Raw genomic sequence first — 20,479 nt, forward strand, 5'->3', positions numbered from 1 at the left:
AGAGGAGCCTGATGTGGGGCTCGATCCCATGACGCCAGGATCACGCCCTGAGCCGAAGGCAGACGCTTAACGTTAACACTGTGCCACCCAGGCGCCCCTCTAGGCTTCTTTAATTAGGTTCAGTGGGAAAAAATACTCTTAGACTTCTCACACCCCCTCCGGGAAAAACGGTGGTGAACATTTTCCCGAGGAAAACAAATTTCCGATAGGTAATACGCTTGGGGAAGTAGTGATTTCCAAACCAGAATTTCACCTGTGGACAGGAAAAAGAGGGAAAGGAGCAACCCTGGTCACAAAAACTAGTGACGAGAATATTCAGCTGAAAGAATCCTAAAGGTTCTTCTGACTTTTCTATTATTTCCATCTAATTCCTCCTGAAGTGAAGATCTGTCCCGAAGCCTGAGAGGGCAAGAAAACACACACACACACGGGCACCCATCCCCGCACCCCATTTCTCTTACGAAGGCCCGAGCAGCAGGTGCACTAAGAGTCCGGTACGCTCATCTGATGATACATGCTGCCGAGACCTGCGTTATGCTGGGAACTAGGCTCGTCTGCATGGACACTGAACACACGTGAGAGCTGAATTCTTGTCACTAACCTGATTAATGACTTAAGCTGAATTCTGCTTAGTTTCAGTATTGATTTTATTTCTCTACATCTGTAGTGTCAGAGACAGAAAGAGAAACGAGCTGGAGCCCTGAGGGCAAGAAAAATAACCAAATGGGGGGAAGATGGTGACCGTGCAAGGACACCCAGCAGGCACGCACGGCAGGTGGCTCTCCCAGGGGAGGTGCACTTCAAGCCCAAGCTCTGCCAGGGACAGGTACCTGCATCGCGCTGTCGCAGCCAAGCTGGAAGGCACAGGGGCATCCCAAAGTCACAACAGGTACTGGGTCCTTACTATGGGTCAGGCTCTGTTCTAAGTGCTTTTTACAGGTGTTGTCTCTTAACTCCTATGAGTTAGGTCCTATTCTTAACATTTTATAGGAAGAGGAACCTGAAGCAGAGATTAAGTGACATGCTCAAAACCTCACAGCTGTCAAGTTCAAAGCCACTGAATGACTAGATCTACGGCTCAGAAACAAACAAAAAGATCTAAATTTCAGAACGTAAAGAAGGCAAAAGGATCTGGAAGGTAACTGTAGAAAAGCCACTAAACCCACACCGAAAGGCAATGACTGATGCTATTTAGAAGGTTGCCTACAGCGAGCAAACCAGAGACATGTAGGCTGAAGTCCCCAACCCTTTGGAGGGCATGTAATTAAAATATTACTATTTGTTTTTTTAAGATTTTATTTTTAGGTAATCTCCACACCAATGTGGGGCTTCAATTCACAACCCCAAGATAAGAGTCATACGCTCTACCAACGGACCCAGCTAGGTGCCCCACAACATCAGTTTCTATTTTTAGGAAATAACTGAGAAAATATTTCACTCCTAAAAGGCAGATAAAATCTGGTACTAGGGCTAGATCCCCAAATGGGCCAAACTGCATCTGAGATCTGGAAGTCTGCAAAGCTTGTGAAGATCTTCAAACTGGAGTTAGCAAAACCGGCTGACTCCATTACCAAAGACTGAAATCTGACACAAGCCCTGAAACAATCACTTTCTAAAAGGTCAACAGTTTTGGATCCCAAAGAAACTGTTTCCCCACCATGAGTTCCAGGGCAACATGCACAAGAATGGTCCCTGGTCAAAGAAGCCAAAGACAAGGCTTGGGCCCTACAAACATCACGTAATGGCTACACGACCAGAGACCAGGCTTTTCCTTTGGAAAAGGAAGCCTTGAAGCTCTCTTGCCTTGAAGGTTCATAATGCATGTTAAGATATTAAAGTTCTGAGAAGCCCAACAATAAACTACTTTTGTTACTTAGTTTTGCCCAAAATTATTTGTCAGGAAAAAAACTGAACATAGTAACTATCTATTTCCTTAGAATAATATATCAAGTTCCAGGGAACGTTTTTGGGAATATTGCTTAAGATAAATCATATGAGTCAAGAGCAAATGATACAATGAGAAAGATGGGGAAAATGGTCTGCACACTGCAAGGTTTTGTGCACTGAGCGGTATCGGATGACCGAAGCGGCTCTTCAGGAAGCTACGACCAGAATCCAAGGAAGGCGACTCAAAGGCTACCCACGCCATGCCCTGGGAGCTGGGCGTCTGGTGTAGAGCAACCACAGAGAGAAAAACCCCAAATCCAGCCCACTGAGTTTGGGGCTAAAAAAAGAATGGGTCAAGGATGGGAAGATGTCTTTTCCAAAGACATTCATTCTACCACAGCTCAGTGAACTCTCACGGGAACACACAGATTTCTGGTTTGTGGTAAGCATCCAGCTCTGGCAAGCTGGTAGGTCCACGCAGGTAAGGTTACGTGGTAGGACCCGCCTGTGGCTCAGTGATGTATGTTGAAGCAACACTTAAAATAATAACTCAGCACAGTTTCTGACTTTGCAGAGATAATCCAAAGGCAGACTGCCCCACCCGAAACGCCTCCTTAGATCCATAACAAATGACCATCATGGGAACCATTAACTGGGCTTTTCTTCTATGCCAGATACTGCACCAGGCCATACATGCCCTGAAATTGTTTCATCCTCAAAACAATTCTTTCTCATAAGGCCAAACTCAGGGGCTACTGGTGATAAAACTGAGGTTAAGAGAAGTTAAGTGACTTGACTAAGGTCCAAACTAGTAAGTAGCAAACCTGGGCTCTAGACGGGGGTCTGCCAACATTTTTTGTTCTGCATCCACAACAGATTATTTACAACTATGCACACGTGCCACTGCACTAGCAGAGATATTAAAAAGTATGACAAAAATATACAGAGATAATACTGTCTTCTACTGTCAATTTGAAGATAACTGATACATTATACTAATTTTCTCATTCACTTCACAGTTTGTACTTTATACTTCGCTCCGCTCCATTAAAGGTCCAGATCAGTCCAGGTTTATAACCTGTTGAGCCTAAGTCTACCCATCACTGCTTTTTCTAAAATCCTTTATATTCTTGAGAGTCACAAAAAATGCAGACCAGCTTGGGAGAAGATATATTTAGTGGCTAATGGTAGTTTTCAGAAGCAGGTAACTCTATTCCAACCTGTAAAACCATTTACTGTGTGTACTATTTTTTACACCACGGTGAACCGTTTTTTAAAACTATTACTTTTGTTTGTGGCAACTGTAAGAATTTAACTCCTGCTTCTTTGGAAATTCTCAGAAGAAAACTATTATGTTATGAAATCCTCTCTCGTACCTTTTAATATTTCACAGCTAACTGAAATTAGCAATTTAAAAAAGGCAAGGTTAATTATGACAATAAATGGACCTAATATGTCCCCAAAATGTAATGATATGGGGTTTCAGTTTTCAGTTTTTTTTAGGTTTCAGTTTTATGGGCAATATAGGAGAAAAAATATTCACATTAGATAATTCACTGTTGGAACAAGACCACCAGCATTTCTACTTTCTCTAAAATAATCATTATTTTTCATATTCTTGGGCAAATCCTGAATATGCAATTTTGATTAGATTTGGGAGTTTTAAGAGTTTGATCAAAGACCGAGTCTCCAAGAACATATATAAGGCACAAAAGAGAAAAGATCATTGCGGACTGTGTAGTGCTTAATAAAACATTACTCCTCAAAGCGGTATTGATAAATGAACTACCTTGTTAAAAGAAACTGGGAATTCTGGATAGTTTGCTGACTGCTTTCTGTGTTAGCTGTGTTGGTTGTTGCTGTGGATTGCGTGATTGTAGTGGTGACACTGCTTGTGTTCGTACGCCGGGTGGCGTTGCGCGCGGTCTCCAGCTGCTGTCGCGCCGCCTGGGCGTGCTGCCGTTCCAGCTGCAGCTGCATCTGCAGTTGTTGTAACTGAGAGGCGGAAGGGCCAGAAGAATTAAGCTGTCCTCCTGCAGAACGTCTCACTCCTGATAACTGAGATAAAAGCTCTGCCAATGGAAATGAAGGCGATTAATGTCTCCTTAAAATACCGTGGAAAACAAAATGCTAAAGATCACTCTTTTAGAGGAACATTAGAAATGACTGACAACAGGCAGGTATCCATGGCAACATCAAGTTTCAGCTTGGAGCTCAATACCTTTTATTTTTATTTGTTTATTTTTAAAGTAATCTATATATCCAATGTGGGGCCTGAACTCATGACCTCAAGATCAAGAGCTGAATGCTCTATCAACTGAGTCAACCAGGTGCCCAGGAGCTCAATATCTTTTATTTTATTATTTTAAAGGTTTTATTTTTAAGTAAACTTTACATTCACCATGGGGCTTGAATGTATAATCCCAAGACCAAGAGCTGCACACTCTACTGACAGAGCCAGCCAGGCGCCCCTCGGTATCTTTCAGAATGCCTGCCGGAGGTAGGAGCTGTTGTGCACGGGGAATGCAAATACAATTAACCCACATACAATTATCTTCATTTTAATAAAACATAACAGACGGCTGCTTAATGGACTGTTATACTTTCTCTTAGTATTTAGTAAATTAAAGTGGATCACCTGCTGGTCCAATCATAATATACATCGTACTCTCAACACAAGCTCCATGAAAGCAGGGATCAAGTCTACCATGTATGATACTCCCAGCTCTTAGAACAGTGCCTGAAACGCAGGAGGCCTCTAACGTTTATTCAATGATTGAATGATGATCAGAATTATATCCAAGAGGCCTGGATCATTTCTATCTGTGACCCTTTGCACCACGCACCTCTGCCTTCTCTCTGGTCCTTTCTGGTACTGATATTTGAGAGTACCAGAGTACCACTGAAGTGAGTACCACTGGCGATGCTCAGTAAGGCTGACTGTCTCCTGACTGTACAGCCTACTTAGTGGCCTGTTACAATCCAGACTCTCTGTTTCAATAAGGTTGTACTCATCAAGGGCAATGTGGACCTCTGTCCCTGAGTTCTCATCTAAGTCAGCTGCAGGAATTGCCCTGCCCCGTTGAGGGGGGCGGCGGTGGGAGGGTTCTCCTAGCTTACATGGGATTGACGACTGCCTCACAGACATTTCCTGGTTGGCAAATGCTCTTCATCATTAAAACTCATTAACAGGGTACATTTCTGTTTTCTTCCTCACTGTTGTTTTATCCCAGGGATTCTTACACCATTCTTTCATAGAGTCCATCACTAAAATAAACTGACAGAAAAAACTGAATGGAGAGAATTTCTCACTTTTGAATTTTGCTTCTAGAAATTTAACTTTTAGAGCCTGCTACCAAAAACAGCAGGTAAATATTCCTTTTGAATGAAGACATATTTTTTAAAATCCCGAAAACTCGGTTTACAGGGCTTATTGCATATCCAAATGCCCAAAGCACATTCGGAATTATGATTTTCTATCTGTATGCCGTACATTTTTAAGAACATTTTATGAGTGAACCTGTTCCTAACTGCTATCACAGATTTACACTTACCAGTGTTCCAGGGTGTTCGGCAAGGTGCATCACAACTTCCAGATATATATTCCACCACACGCACACATTTCAGAACTTGTACAGGCTTTCCAGGGTCTTACTACCTGTCTGTGCTTGGTGTGTCTTACAGTCTCAGGCTACTGTGATTTCTGACCTTATATTTTGACTCCCAACCCCTCTGCTCTGTTGCTGGCTTCCTAGGGTGGCCATGTATTAAACCCAGTGGACCTGGCTATGAACTATATGTTCAAATTTTGTCTTTTTAAATACGATTTTTCTAAGCTATTAAAACATGTACTTTTCAGTATGTTCCCTAAGAATATAGTTCTCAAATCAAGACCAAGAACAGAGAAACTCCTACTTTACTTTCTTCTATGAGAAGAGCTTAAGTCTTAGTCTTGTCAATTAGTCTTATTATCTGTGTGCTTGTGGAGGTTGAACCAGGGGATTCTGGCAGTCTTTCAACTCCGAAATCTTTTATCATTTTCTTGGGTTCCAACAGAAGCCACAAATAGAGAACCCAGAACCATTTCTTATGACCTTCTGCTCTAAGTACTTAAGGAAATGCCAGAATATTACAAACTACTTTATACTGTCTACTTTTATAATATTTATAAGATTTGGGGGAATTCTGTGAAGGAATACAGGAGCATGAGAGACTAACAACACAAATCCCACCAACAACTTTTACAGCGCCGCCCCCTCCCTGGTCATTTCCTTTATGATCATGCAATTAACTTACCAGCTATAGGATCCATGGCTTCCCTATTGCTTGGAGAATATGAACTCTGAGAAGAAGAAAGTCCACCAGTAGAACTGCTAGTAAAGTGCATGTTTGATCTACGAGCACGAGGACCTCCTAATCCCCGGCCAGGGTGAAACATTCTACGTACATGTCGAACACCACTCGATTCATCATAACTCCAAAGTTAAGAAAAGAACCCAAGTATTTCACAGAAAGAAAAAGAAAATCACTTGAGCCCTTGCTAGATAGACATGCAGATTTCCTAAATTGTAAACATTTAAAAACAGGACATTTAATTTAGAATGCAAATGTCAGAACCATATCTATGAGGGCTATTAACTCTAAAAAAAAGACTCTCAGATATAAAGCAATGAGTGTGTATATATTGTGTGTGTGTGTGTGTGTGTGTGTTTTCAAAGGGGAAAAAGGTTTTCCAGGTGGGAAGAAACTTCTTCCTAGGGTCCAGCTACAATAACCAGAAGGGGTGAACGGTGCTGTCAGGTCAGACACCCAGGCGAGCCATCTCCTTATCCTGACCTCAGTACTGAATTTCATATATGTTCATACTGAAGTAACCAGAATTGTTAAGCATCAATTTTAATAATACCTGAGGAGAGTTGTGCTAATCAAATCTCAATTATTATTGGTAATAAGAAAGGAACAGTAGGAATAATTTAAATTCAGGAGTAAAAGACTCCTTTCGGTTATTAGTTTTGATCAGCCCTCAAGTTCTTTTTCAACGCTGCTGCAAAACAGAAAACTAGAGTTGAATTTCTGTAGAAGTGGACACACAGAGAGTCATACCACATTTCTCAACAGGTTCACATTGCCAGCAGCCTCCCCCGTCTTCTGCAGCTGACTCAAACTAAAGGACGTCCCGAAGAGCACACGGCCGCCCAAACTCATGAAGACAATCTTGCGTTTCCACGCTGGCCAATGTATGGGAAAAGCCAGCTCTCGTCGTAAAAGAGACTTTTCTTTCAAAGCAGCACACAGAACATCTGTATCATGCAGAATAACTTTCTGCTGCTTCCCAGTCTTCAGCTGATGATCGTGGAGTCACTGAGGGACAGGCTGAGGGGCTCCAACAAGGTGCACTGTCTCATCATGGTATTCGGGATCACGGCTCAGGTTCTACAGGAAGTGATGCTGCCATCATTTTATTTTGTCTTTTAAAAGCATCTGGGTGTAACAATTACACTTTAGGAAGAGTTCCATCAGAACAGTTGAAAAGAAAAAAGTTCTGGTGCTTACGAGGCTTGGCGAGAAGCCACGCCCTCATGACAAACAAAGTCACCACACAGCAGCACTTGAAGTACCTGAAAAATCAGTATATTTCCAGGATAACTGCAATGTCAACATTTGGTTTTACAGAACCTCATGGTAATATAGAAATCTAGAATGTAACATATGCCTTCTCTTATTCTTATATTTTGCGTAATTTAATCTTCTTCTGATAACCAGAGATTCTTACAAAAATTTCACAAAAATGGATGTAGATGATATGGGACAGTCTACTGAATGGACACCAATTTCACTAGAGGCCCTTGAACTTGCTGACAAAGTTCAGGATAAAATAAAAAAATTCAGGATAACAGCTTGGCTTTCAGTTACTTGCCTAGCTTCTCTATGAAGACAGAGTGAACAGGGATCAAGCATAACCCTCTGGGTATGTTGTAAGATTCTTTTATGTAAAATGTGAAGTGATTCAAAGACGTAAGTATTCTTGGCCCATCTGGGTTTTCTTATTCTCTTTAAAAAACAACAAACTACACGCTTTCTTCATTATGCTTTCAGTGTCCGCAGCACTTAGCAGAGAGGAAAAGTGGTTTCCTCTGTTCAGTGAGTACTAGCCCCTTGATTGGCTCAGGTCTGGCTGACATTCTAATCTCTTAGGTTTGTTCCATGTCCTTATCTTTCCATTAGTTTTCTCATCTTCCCCTAACTCTGAGGGACCATATTTCCAATTAGAAAATTAGGAACCGTAAGCAAGGGATGGGAGCTGTGGAACGAGAAAACCATCAAACCAGTTTCTTCCTCAATAGGACTAAGGTTGAATTATGATTGTCGGGAGGCAATCAAAGGAATCAGAATGAAGTCTGGCAAAGAGAAAAGCTGTAATTAGCTCTTGAATTGCTTCGTACTGCAACGAACACTGAAGCCTTTACATGAAAACAGACCCCTAAGTTAACAGGTGATAGATAGTCATAGAAAAACAATTCAGAACTTGAAACAAGCACAAAGGGTACAAAATTAATTACTCTGGTGGGCCGCTCATCTCTTGGATTACAGGGAACGTCACCAGCCACTGCTGAGAGGCAGACTTGTGAAGGGGAAGCAGAAAGAAAAGCGGGAAAGGACTCTGGAGCTGGACCTGACCTCATGCTGACCCACTGAGAGACTGGGTGGGGAATGGCGGTCTGTGGAGAAGTGGACTCCAAAGGGAAAGCAGCCCCAACATGCGTCCTTGCTGATCATCCCACCAATTACAGGATAAGGCAACAGAGCACATGAAGGGGAAGCAAATAAACTCTCCTCATATATACTTAGATTTTAATTTGGATTAGCATTTTCCTCTTTTGTATGAAAACGTATAACCCTGTTAAACGGTCTTAAAAAAATCTGACTGTAATGAAGTGAAGAGATGAGCAAAGCAACTTTCACTTAATGAGCATTGTTCACGGGACAGTCATGGCATATAAAAAGAGAAATGAATTGCATCTCAACACTGAGTCACTTTCAGGAAAGGTCAAAAAAACTAAAATAATTTGGAGATTAGTTTTTCTCTCCAGGTATATTGTCCTTAAAAATAATCAAAATAACAAACATTACAAACAACTCGAACCCTTCTTGCCTCTTAAAAGGATATTAAATCTCTAGGGGCTCTGTGTTCAAGTGTCAGATGAGCGGCAAAGTCATCCGTGACATGATTAGGGTCGCCTCCAGGTAACGCTGCACATATCGGACAAATCTGAAATGAAAGTAAAGAAAGCAGATTTAACAGATGAATATTGATCAAACATCTTGCCGGATGAATATTTTACTATGACTGAGTTTCAACCAGGCAAAAGCACAGCAGAGATGGTGCGCTCGTCAAAAGCACCAGAGGCCTGCCTATGACCTACCACACATCCACGCTGGTACTTAAACTAAAACAGATCACGTCAGAGTCAGACCCAACAGCTCTAAACGAACAGCTCAAACTCAAGCTCTGGCAAAGCCTTTCAACAGCCTGGCCGATGCACCTGCATGGTCTAGCAAAATAGCTCCCATAAAAAAATTTAAGATGTAAAAAAAAAAATTTAAGATGTGCTATTCAGAAGATGTGCTATTCAGTGCACATTCCCATCTAAGTCCGGTCTTGAATGGTAAAGACTGAGACATAAACGTCCCCCAAGTAAGCTAGATTTGAGAGCCAATCTCCAAATATGACAGCAAAACTCTTATTAAAACACAACTATACAAACTCAAATATTAAGACAGTGTTTACTGATAATATGCAAATGTGCTCTATACAGTCATGAACAGGACTTCCAAGGGAAAATGGGGGTGGAACAAAACACCAGGGAGTAGGAGATCAACTTCCCAGTACACCGTAGGGCAAGGGCCAGGACAAAGGAGAAAGAACATGGTGTGTACATAGGCAGCGCTCAGGGGAGACTTCATAGGTTGGGAATACTGTTTCTGAAACAGCAGTGTCAAGAAAGTGGCGAAATAGGGAGAAGAGGGGAAGGACTGAAAGAATGAGGCACTTTCAGAGGAAATGCCCTTTCTCTTCTAGAAATCCAAATGGGAAGATGATGGTCTAAGAGTGGTAGTAGCCAAGCCTTGGGGTATGAAGAACTTCAAACAGCAGAGCCAAGAAGACAGGCCTGACGCAAAGGAGCACAACCAGTGGAAGCCCCAGGAAATCACAGAGGTTTAGGCTTGTGTCTTTCGAGGGACGAAAGGGCTGAGGATGGGATATGTGATTCATCCTGCCAGTACATGTGTTGTGTGGCTCAGTTCTTTCCCCTGGAGTAAAATTCAGGCACTCAGTTGACCTTGCTGCCTGTTCATGGCAGAGGAGAAGACGAGAATGGCACTGGAAACGGGGAGGCAGGGGCAAGGTGAGACTTGGAAGGCCCACCCTGGGACACAGAGGGGAAAACAAACTGATTCCCAGAGCCTAAGCCAACACACATCCCCACCCTCTCGTGACTAGAAAGCAGGAGTCCCCTGAGAGTTTGAGTCGGATTTGATCCCAGTTCCTCTTACGCCCAGTCAGCTGTCCAGACTCTCTCTGCCTCAAGAGTCTGAGTAATAGCCTCAAGAAAACCTACAGATGCTCATGAGAATAACATTTAGGCATGACAGTGTGCAAAAGAAGTGGGGGGGGGGGGGCGTCACATTGCCACAACAATGATGATAATTTCTTTTTTTTTTTTTTGATTTTTAAAAAATTTATTTATTTGACAGGGTGAGAGACAGCCAGCGAGAGAGGGAACACAAGCAGGGGGAGTGGGAGAGGAAGAAGCAGGCTCCCAGCGGAGGAGCCTGATGTGGGGCTCGATCCCAGCACGCTGGGATCATGCCCCGAGCCAAAGGCAGACGCTTAACAACTGAGCCACCCAGGTGCCCCAATGATGATAATTTCTATTTTGTGCTCCAGACAAACAACTGTTCAAATATTAAGTAAATTATCAGCTAAAGCCGTTTATTCTGAATTACTAAAAAAACCTCAAAGGTCCTTTTATGCTATCATTTTTCTCTGTAAGAATTATTTTTTTTTAAGCTTATGTATGTATGTAATCTCTACAACCCCAATGTGGGGCTCAAACTCACCACCCTGAGGTCGAGTCGCAAGCTCTTCCGACTGAGCCAGCCAGGTGCCCAAGAGTTATTATTCAAAATGTCTAAAGTCAGACTGTGGGAAATTTCCAAAAATCTTTCTTTCTCCTTCATTTTTATTTCTTATAAATGGAACACAGTACCACCACGCTATTTCAAATATAATTCATTCTGTTATAAACACATCCAGGTCTTCATTAAAAAGGGAGGGAAATGTATCATTAACATAAACGAGGAGCACCTAAATGCTAACCACTACCCTAACCCCCACTCTGGAGAGTAATGAAAATGTGTAAATACATCAAATGAAAAGTAGAAAGCCAAAATTTCCCAGCAATGACCTATTAGAGTCCTGCTGTTAATTGTGAACAGAATAATTCTGTTCATAATTTCTGGAAGTGGGAAGAAAATGCTGGTAAACCAAAAAGTGCTGTTATCTTTTAAGTATAATATTCTACAGATAAATTACAAGAGATTTTATTAAACAAAGAAGTGAAAAATTAACTACATATCATTAACGAAACATAGCAGCATGTTTCATCTAAAAACAACAAAATCCCTGAAGGCTTTCTAGTCAGCTGCAGTGCAAGCTGCAATGGAAGATTTAAGAAAAATTTTAGAGTCACTTCTCAATGCCTTTTTACATCCAAAGAAAAGCTTTTCTACCTACCATGTTTCTTCCACCATCCTAATACTTCCTCAATAATCCATATTTGCAATCCCAATTGACAACGACTGCTCACTTCTACCACCAGATTGATAGATTTTAAAATTACATGTTGGGCTCCTTCCCCTCTTAATTCTTCCCACAACCAAAATCCAGTTAGTTGTCCCAATCTACCAAATCTCACTATAAGTATTAGGGATTTTAAGAACCTGTGCTTAATTTCAAAGTCACATTATTTAGCATTATTTGGTGTTTACATGGAGACAACTGAGATTATAACCCAATCTGCTTCTTACATTTTGAACTAGTCATCACCTTCACTATGCATTCTGTATCAGATGTTTTTCACAGTATCTGGCTTTGAAGGGTTCCGTCCATACCCTCAAAATCAAAAGTCTCTTGAATAATTGCAAATTAATCTTAAGAAGGGAGGCAAATCTCAGGTTGGGGCCTTAGAGTCCCTAGCTGAAAAAGGAAACAAAAATACAGACAAGGTTACAAAGTTGTCTACAAAGTTGTTTTTTGAAAATTAACCTTCAGGAGACTTTCTTGCTAGCTGTGTCAGGTATCAGTAAATGCTTTCTAGTGGTGACAATGACATTTGCAGTGACACAGCCTCTTGCCCCTAAATGTTCCAAATGGATGCTGGTTAGAGGAGTGAGATCCTTAAGTCCTCTAGGAAGATACAAACTGTTGGCCTAGAGGACACATGCAGGAAAACACAGGGACAAAAGCGAAGACAGCACACTGAGCATTCAGAAAGAAAAATGTAAACAGGAAGAAAAAAGGAGAGACAGTTAGTTGTTATGTGAATACAGTCCCCCACTAAAATGACATGAGTCACCCTTGAACTCCAGAACTTTTCCATGTTTGACTAACCATGACTTTGGCAAAACACTGGGGTGAGGGGTGGGGTGGGAGGGGACACCTAGTAACATCACCTGGACATTCACATACAACTGTAACGTTATTAGAGCTGATAACAGGCTCCACACGTACACAGAGAGGCACTCAAAGTATTTAGTAACTGGGGTGGCATAGGCACCAGTCCACCGGTGTGGACACTAGTCAGGAAGCCATACATAGTGCCAGCCAGGGACTGAGAAGGACATGACTCACATGATTTGAAGAAGAAAAAACCCTGTGCCCTCATATCAAAGATTCTTGTTTGCTTGCCATTTTTCACTTGAAATGCCCGGGTGGAAACACAGGGCAGATGTGGTGTCCATGCAGACTAAGGGCCAGTGAGGAGGCAGCATTCCCTAAAATACTCCACTAATACCAACTGAAAAATGGCAAGGCCACTGTCTTGAGCCATGTGCTGAAAGCCTGGGAACTTCATAAAGGCATGTGCTGAGCAGGACCTCTGAGAGACACACCATGAAACCATCTGTGGACGTCAAGTATTTCATTTCCAGACTGCGGATCAGGTACAGAGGAGGGTAAACAAATTCTGTGTATTTACTCTCAAGAAAAAAATAAAGGCAAAGGTGCTGAGGCAGAGCTACTGATTCCTATTTTAAAGAATTAGTTTTTCATTCATGGAAAGGACTTAACTTTCTGCTAGATTCTCCCATTTCGGATGTGGAAAGTAGAGTAGCCGTCCTGTCCGGGTGGGGTGATGAAAGTACCGCACTAGGACCTACTGCCTAGTCAGGATTTTAAGTCTATCTCTAGTGTATCTCTAGTGTAGCTAGGTAAATAAAGTACCCAAACTTAACAGAAATTAAGTCAAAAACAAATTATTCCCACAACAACCAGGGCAGAGATGCAATCAAGTCCACACTCCTCAGACCAGTACCTGGGGCTGTGCCAAAGGAAGCAAAGTCACCTCTACAGAGTAAGAACAAATTACGAACAGCAGTAACATGTGACAACAGTACTCTGAGGCTGCTAGACAGTGCAGGACGAAAGCAGTTCTGAGCTGCTGGAGAGTAAAATTTGGCTGGAGGACAAATGTCATGTAAATTTACCAAATGTTTGAACTATAAATCTTCGAAGCAACTTTAAGCATCCCACTAAGCAGTGTAAACGGGAACAGAAGTGAACCTGTCCTACGCACAGCTGCAAGAGCAGAGCTGCGGCAGAGCTGAAACAGGACCGTGGTTAAGCAGGGACAACCCAGAGGGACGCTGGCTGAGTTCAAACCCTGACTCTGCCTCTTAGTAGCCATGGGTCCCCGATCACACTATTTCTCTTGAGTTTCAGCTAATTTGTCTTGAGTACACCTAGGGGCTTATTAGTTGATGCAATGTGCAATTGCTCGTGCCAAAATTCTCTAAATTCCAGACCTAGAGGTCCATCTCTCACTTTATCTATTATTCCCAATGGTAAAGGGGGGAAGGGGGACTCTTCGGGTACACTTTATCATTTCTTAAAAGTTGAATATACGCTGACTTAAATATCCAAAAAGCTTTCAAGGCAAGATTTTCTTCGTGCATTATTCTAGGTCCTTGCCTTTTAGCCACTGGGAAAGATTAGAGTAGAAGGACCATCTAGGGACCTTAGAGCTTTGACCTGATGAAAACCAAGTAAGTGATCTGTTACAATGAGATGTGACAATGGATTACTACACTTAATGACTTAAGATTTAAAGATTTCTTTACAAAGGTTTCCTTGACAAAGAGAGATGGAGCAGGTAGCAAGAGTACTCTAGAAAGAGCTGTGCTGCAGTCTGGGGCGCTTTTACCCTGTTCACAGGGCATTTGCTAAGGGCTCCTGAGTTTGGTCAAGATTCCATACTGTGCTTTTAGCAACAGGGTCAGAAAGGCTAGTGTGAACAAATGAAGCGTGTTTTATCTTACACACGTGCAGCCTCCTAGGATGTGTAAAACTTGCTCTAAAAAGATAATTTTAATAATTATTATGCCAACAGTATCAGTCCACTTAGCAGGAGACAGAGGATAGTTGCCTAGCTTTATTTTTGTAGAAATAATGTACTTTAACACATCCTTTTAGACACAAGGATGCTTCACTTACCACTTCTGTTGATGTTTCTGCATGTTCAGAAGTAACGTGTTCTTGAAGAGATGTCTCCGTATAGCCCATTTTTCCACAATAGGGACAAGTAAAAGACTGTGGCTGCTCTACAGAGAAAGCTTCCCCACCATAGTACAAATCTGAAAAACAAAGTGGAAGTGTAGTGAGAAATAATTATTGTGTTTTTTTAAATATATAAAAACGTAAACAGATGGCACAATAATGTAAAACAAAAGAATGCCTGAGATCTCCAAACACCTCACTCTGTCCAGGAGTGCTCGGGTACCTCTCTGCTTACATATGCACCATCCTTATCTCCCTGGGACTCCGTGACACCCCTCCAAAGTTTCTTTTCTACCCATATAGCTATTATTGCCTTTAGAGAAAAACAAAGCAAGTAACTTTTTATCTCTTCATTTAATTTTGAGGGTTTTTTTTTTCTTTTTTTGGGAAGATTTTAAGTAATCTTTACACCCAAGGTGGGGCTCGAACTCACGACCCTGAGATCAACAGTTACATGCCCCTTTGACTGAGCCAGCCAGGCACCACCCCCTTCATTTAATTTTGAAACACCTCTCATTTCACATCTAGTTCTAATTTTATTGTAATTTATTTTTGCTTTGTCTCTGTATGCGTAGCAATGCCAATGTCAACACAAAGAATTAGCAGGGTGAGAGGTACCTCGTGGCTCAATCGGTAGAGTGTGTGACTCTTGATTTCGGGGTTGTGAGTTCAAGCCCCATGTAGGGTATAAAGATTACTTAAAAATAAAAACTTTTTTTTTTAATTAAAGATTTTATTTATTTATTTATTTGACAGAGACAGTGAGAGAGCACAAGCAGGGGGAACAGCAGAGGGAGAGGGAGAAGCAGGCTTCTTGCTGAGCAGGGAGTCTGATGCAGGGCTCGATCCCAGGACCTTGGGATCATGACCTGAGCTCAAGGCAGATGCTTAACCATCTGAGCCACCCAGGAGCCCCCTAAAAATAAAATCTTAAAAAGAAAATACTTAGCAGGGTGTATCATAATACAAGAGCACAAGGGCTCAGAGTAGGCGACTGTGATCAATATGCCAACTCCCAGATGCAGTTATTTGTCTAAAGCACACACCATTCAGCAAGAAGGATCCTAAGCATTGAGTTCTTGTAGAATGCTAACCTGAATGGAGCACTACCACGACAAACTCTGTCCAAACTCGTTACCGAAGAACTGACCAATTAGTGATATTCTATGCAAATAACTTGTTTGCCTCATTAGTACATTTCAAGTTCTATTTTTCTCCATTAGTAGCACAAAAGGAATTACAATTGCAAGTATATTTAGTATGCTACATCTCTTCATTATAAAGAACTATATTTAACATGACACAAACGCTTAAGATATGACCATTTTTGTGGGAAGAGGAAATGAAAGTATTCACTACATAAGAGATTTGTTCACATTCATTTTTAGGAAGATTTAGACTACCTTAAAAATATTTACCCATTTATTATATGTGTAAGACTTGCCAGGTGGTTTTGGGGTAGGTGGGGATAAATATATAAAAATGAATAAAACTTGTTCCCCTGATAAAGGGCACGTACAAAACACCCATAGCTAACATCATACTTATGGGTGAAGGACTGGATGTCTTCCCCCACCCTAAAACCTGGAACAAGACAAAAATTTCCACTCCAGCTATTTCTTTTTTTAAAGATTATTTATTTGAGAGAGAGCGAGCCCACACAGGAAGAGGGGCAAAGAGAGAGGGTGAGGGAGAGAATCTTAGGCAGATTCCCTGTAAGCCTGGCATGGGGCTGGATCCAAGGATCCTGAGACCATGACCTGAGCCAAAACCAAGAGTCAGAAGCTCAACAGACTGAGCCACCCACGCACCCCAACTCTTGCCATTTCTATTCACTATTTTACTGGTGGGTCTAGTAATTAGGTGAGGAACGAAATGAAAAGCAGCTAGATGGACAGGAGGAAGTAAAACCATCTCTATTAGCAGATGACATGACCTTCCACACAGAAAATCCTAGGGGTGCCTGGGTGGCATAGTCAAAGCATCTGACTCTTGATTTTGGCTCAGGTCATGATCTCATGGGGCAGGGGATCGAGCCCCACCTCGGGCTCTGTGCTCAGTGGGGAGTCTGCTTAAAGGTTCTCTCCCTCTGCCCCTCCCCCCAACTCTCTCTCTCATAATACATCTTAAAAAAAAAAAAAAAGAGAGAAAATCCTACAAAATCCATTAAAAAACCATCAGAACTAATAAACAACAAAAACATTGCAGGATACAAGATCGATACACAAAAACCAATTGTTCTTCTATACACTTGCAGTGAACAATCCAAATGTAAAATTTTAAAAATCCATTTACAACAGCAAAAAAGAATAAAATACTTAGAACAGATTTAATGAACAAAGTGTAAAACTTTTCTTCTGATAGATACAAAACTTTGTTGAAAAATATCAAAGATGACCTAAATAAATGGAAGAACATCTCGTGTTTATGGACTGGCAGACTTAATACCATTGCTCTCCAAAGTGACCTACAGATTCAAAACAATCCCCATCAAAATTCCAGTTGGCTTCTTTGCAGAAATTTGATGAGCTGATCCTAAAATTCTTTCACAGAAACTCAAGGGATCTAGACTACCCAAAACAATCTTGAAAAACAAAACAGAAGAAAAGCTGGAAGACTCACGCTTGTCAATTTCAAAGCTTACTATAAGTTTATAGTAATTAAGACTGTGGTACTAGCACAAAGAGAGAGCTATAAATCAATGAAATAGACTAAGAATCTAGGAAAAGACACATTTATGGTCAACCAACTTTTCTTTTTTATTAGATTATTGAGATATCTTAGACATATAAAAATTGTGTATATTTATGGTACACACATTGATATTTTGATGTATATATATATACACACACACATTGTGAAAAGATCACCACAATCAAGCTAACATATCAAACACCTCTACATAGTTACCTCTGTGTGAGCGTGTTGAAAAGACTTAAGTTCTATCCTCTCCAAAAATTTCAATTATATGATATTGTTAACTATGGTCCTATATTATACATCAGATCTCTAGAGCTTATTCATTTTGCATAATGAAACTTTGTAGCCTTTGACCAACATTGCCCCATCTCACCAACCTTCTCACCTCATGTCAACTGATTTTTAACAAGAATGCCAAGGCAATTCACTGGGTAAAGAACAGTCTTTTTCAATAAATGATGCTGGGATGACTGGATATGCATATGCAAAAGAATGGTCTACCTCATCATTCCATAGACAAAAATTAATGCAACATGGATCAAAGATCTTAAGGTAAAAACGAAAACAATAAAACTTTTAGAAGAAAACACAGTTTTAAATCTTCATGATCTTAGATTGGCCAATGGTTTCTTAGATATGACACCAAAAGCACAAGAAAAGAAAAAGTAGATAAACTGGACATCATCAATATTAAAACTTTTGTGCTTCAAAACACCCATCAAAAAAGTGAAGACACGGGGTGCCTGGGTGGCTCAGTCAGTTAAGTGTCCAACTCTTGATCTCAGGGCCCTGAGTTCAAGCCCCACATTAGGCTCCACGTGGAGCCTAAGTTAAAAAAAAAAAAAATGAAAAGACAACCCATGGGAGAAAATTTCTGCAAATCATCCAACTAATAAGGAACTTGTATAAAGAGTATACAAGGAACTATTAAAACTCAAATAAAAAGACATATTACCCAATTAAAAAATGGGCAAAGGATCTGAATAGACATTTCTCCAATGCAGATCTACAAATGGCCAGTAAGCATAAGAAAACATGGTCACCATCATTAGCCATCAGAGAAATGCGCATCAAAACCCCACGATACTACTTCACAGCAACTACGATGGCCCTAAACAGGAAGATAACAAGTGCTGACTAGGTAAGAAATTACAGCATGAAACATTTATAGCTTTTCCTATGGCTTAACAAGGTCTTCTAATCAACTGTAGAAACAATCTGCTTTCTGATAACCAGAGCAAGAATACTTGTGTGCTGTTGGCAAGAACAGTCCATTGACTTTACTCCTTCTTTACTGAGGCACTCTTCCATCTCCTACTTGTCAGTTTTATAGATCTCTGAATGGCTTTCATGAACAATTAAGCTGTGATTAAGGGAATTATTTAGAATATAAAAGATTCATGTTATTTTTAATGTACCCTATTGGCAAGAATCTTGGAACATTCTGCCTTTACTTTTTCACGCACATACATACAAACTTCTACATGACGACCCATTAAAATGTGAGTTAAATACATACCAAAATCTACTCTCGTTAATATGCACTGCATTGGGTGGTCAGTTGTATGCCTTGTTGTTGTTGCACCACTTTCATAACAAGATGCACAAAGATCGTAATCGTAGCAAATTAAACACTTATATCTGCGACCTCGAAAATTTCCTTTTAAACATGCATCACAGCTGACACCTATTAAAAAAAAGAAATATCATTAATTAGCAGCTATAATAGGCCATACTCCATCTCATTTTTATAAATTTTTAAAAAACATTTAAAAAATATTTTATTTATTTATTTGACAGAGAGATAGAGAGAGCACAAGTAGGCAGAGCAGCAGGCAGAGGGAGAGGGAGGAGGAGGCTCTCTACTGAGCGGGGAGCCTGACTCGGGGCTCAATCCCAGGACCCGGGATCATGACCTGAGCCGAAGGCAGACGCTTAACTGACTGAGCCACCCAGGTGCTCCTATAAATTTTTTAAGGTACACATTTAACCCCACATTTCCTTCCTAAAATGACTAGAAACAACACAGTAAAATGCTACAGGAATTTCCAACGATATGGTGGATCTGTTACTCTGATTTACATTCCTAATGAAAATAACTTAAAAAAATTATGCCATCTGCAACGGCATTAAAAAAAATGCCTATGAATAAATCTAACCAAAAATGGGCAGCCCTTTATGAAGCAAATTAGTAAATACATACTCAAGGGTGCCTGGCTGGCTCAGTGGGTGGAACATGAAACTCTTGATCTTGGGGTTGTGAGCTCAAGCCTCACGATGGGTGTGGAGATTACTTAAAAAAAAAAATCTTTATATATATATATATACACACACACACACACACACACACACACACTTTCAAAACATTCAAAGGACTTTATTTATTTTTAGATTTTATTTATTTATTTGAGAGAGAGACAGAGAGTTAGAGGGTGACAGCAAGAGTGAGAGAGAGAAAGAGCATAAGCAGGGAGGAGAGGATGAAGCAGGTTCCCCACTGGGCAGGGAGCCCAACGTGAGGCTCGATCCCAGGATGGTGGGATCATGACCTGAGACTAAGGCAGATGCTTAACTGCATGAGCCATCCAGATACCCCTAAAGGACTTTAAAAAATAAAAATATCAGGTTCACAGATGAGAAGTTTCAATGAAATGAATGTAAATTCTACCCAAATTGACTGGTGGAATCAATGCAATTTTAATCAAAATCACAAAAGAAGTTTTTGTGGAACATGACACACTGACTCAAATTTTTTATGCAAGTTGCAAAGGGCCAAGAACAACTAAGATATTCCTGAAGAAAAATAAGATGGAAGGATTTACTTAACATATCATGAACTATTATAAAGCTACAGTCAGGGGCGCCTGGGTGGCTCAGCTGGTTAAGTGATAAGCATAGGACTCTTGGTTTCAGCTCAGGTCATGATCTCAGGGTCCCTGGATCAAGCCCCACATGGGGCTCCCCGCTCAGTGGGAAGTCTGCTGGTCCCTCTCCCTCCCCCCTGCCCCTCCTCCATGCATGCTTGCTCACTGGCACTCTCTCTCACAAATAAAT

General features: G+C 41.0%; 1 protein-coding gene across 1 annotated transcript in view; it reads right to left on the reverse strand.

The window, feature by feature from the left end:
- Window positions 1-19,129, reverse strand: part of KCMF1 (potassium channel modulatory factor 1) — a 20,151-nt gene extending 1,022 nt beyond the window's left edge. The window contains exons 1-5 of the mRNA XM_034653381.1: window positions 18,945-19,129; window positions 14,663-14,802; window positions 9,056-9,157; window positions 6,184-6,358; window positions 3,677-3,959 (exon numbers count right to left, since the gene is read on the reverse strand). Of these exons, the coding sequence (XP_034509272.1) occupies window positions 3,677-3,959; window positions 6,184-6,358; window positions 9,056-9,157; window positions 14,663-14,802; window positions 18,945-18,975 (731 nt within the window). The 5' untranslated portion in view covers window positions 18,976-19,129. The remainder of the gene's footprint in view (window positions 1-3,676; window positions 3,960-6,183; window positions 6,359-9,055; window positions 9,158-14,662; window positions 14,803-18,944) is intronic.
- Window positions 19,130-20,479: the final 1,350 nt, after the last annotated feature.

Source organism: Ailuropoda melanoleuca, unplaced genomic scaffold (genome assembly GCF_002007445.2).
Source record: "Ailuropoda melanoleuca isolate Jingjing unplaced genomic scaffold, ASM200744v2 unplaced-scaffold8299, whole genome shotgun sequence".
Lineage (NCBI taxonomy): Eukaryota > Metazoa > Chordata > Mammalia > Carnivora > Ursidae > Ailuropoda > Ailuropoda melanoleuca.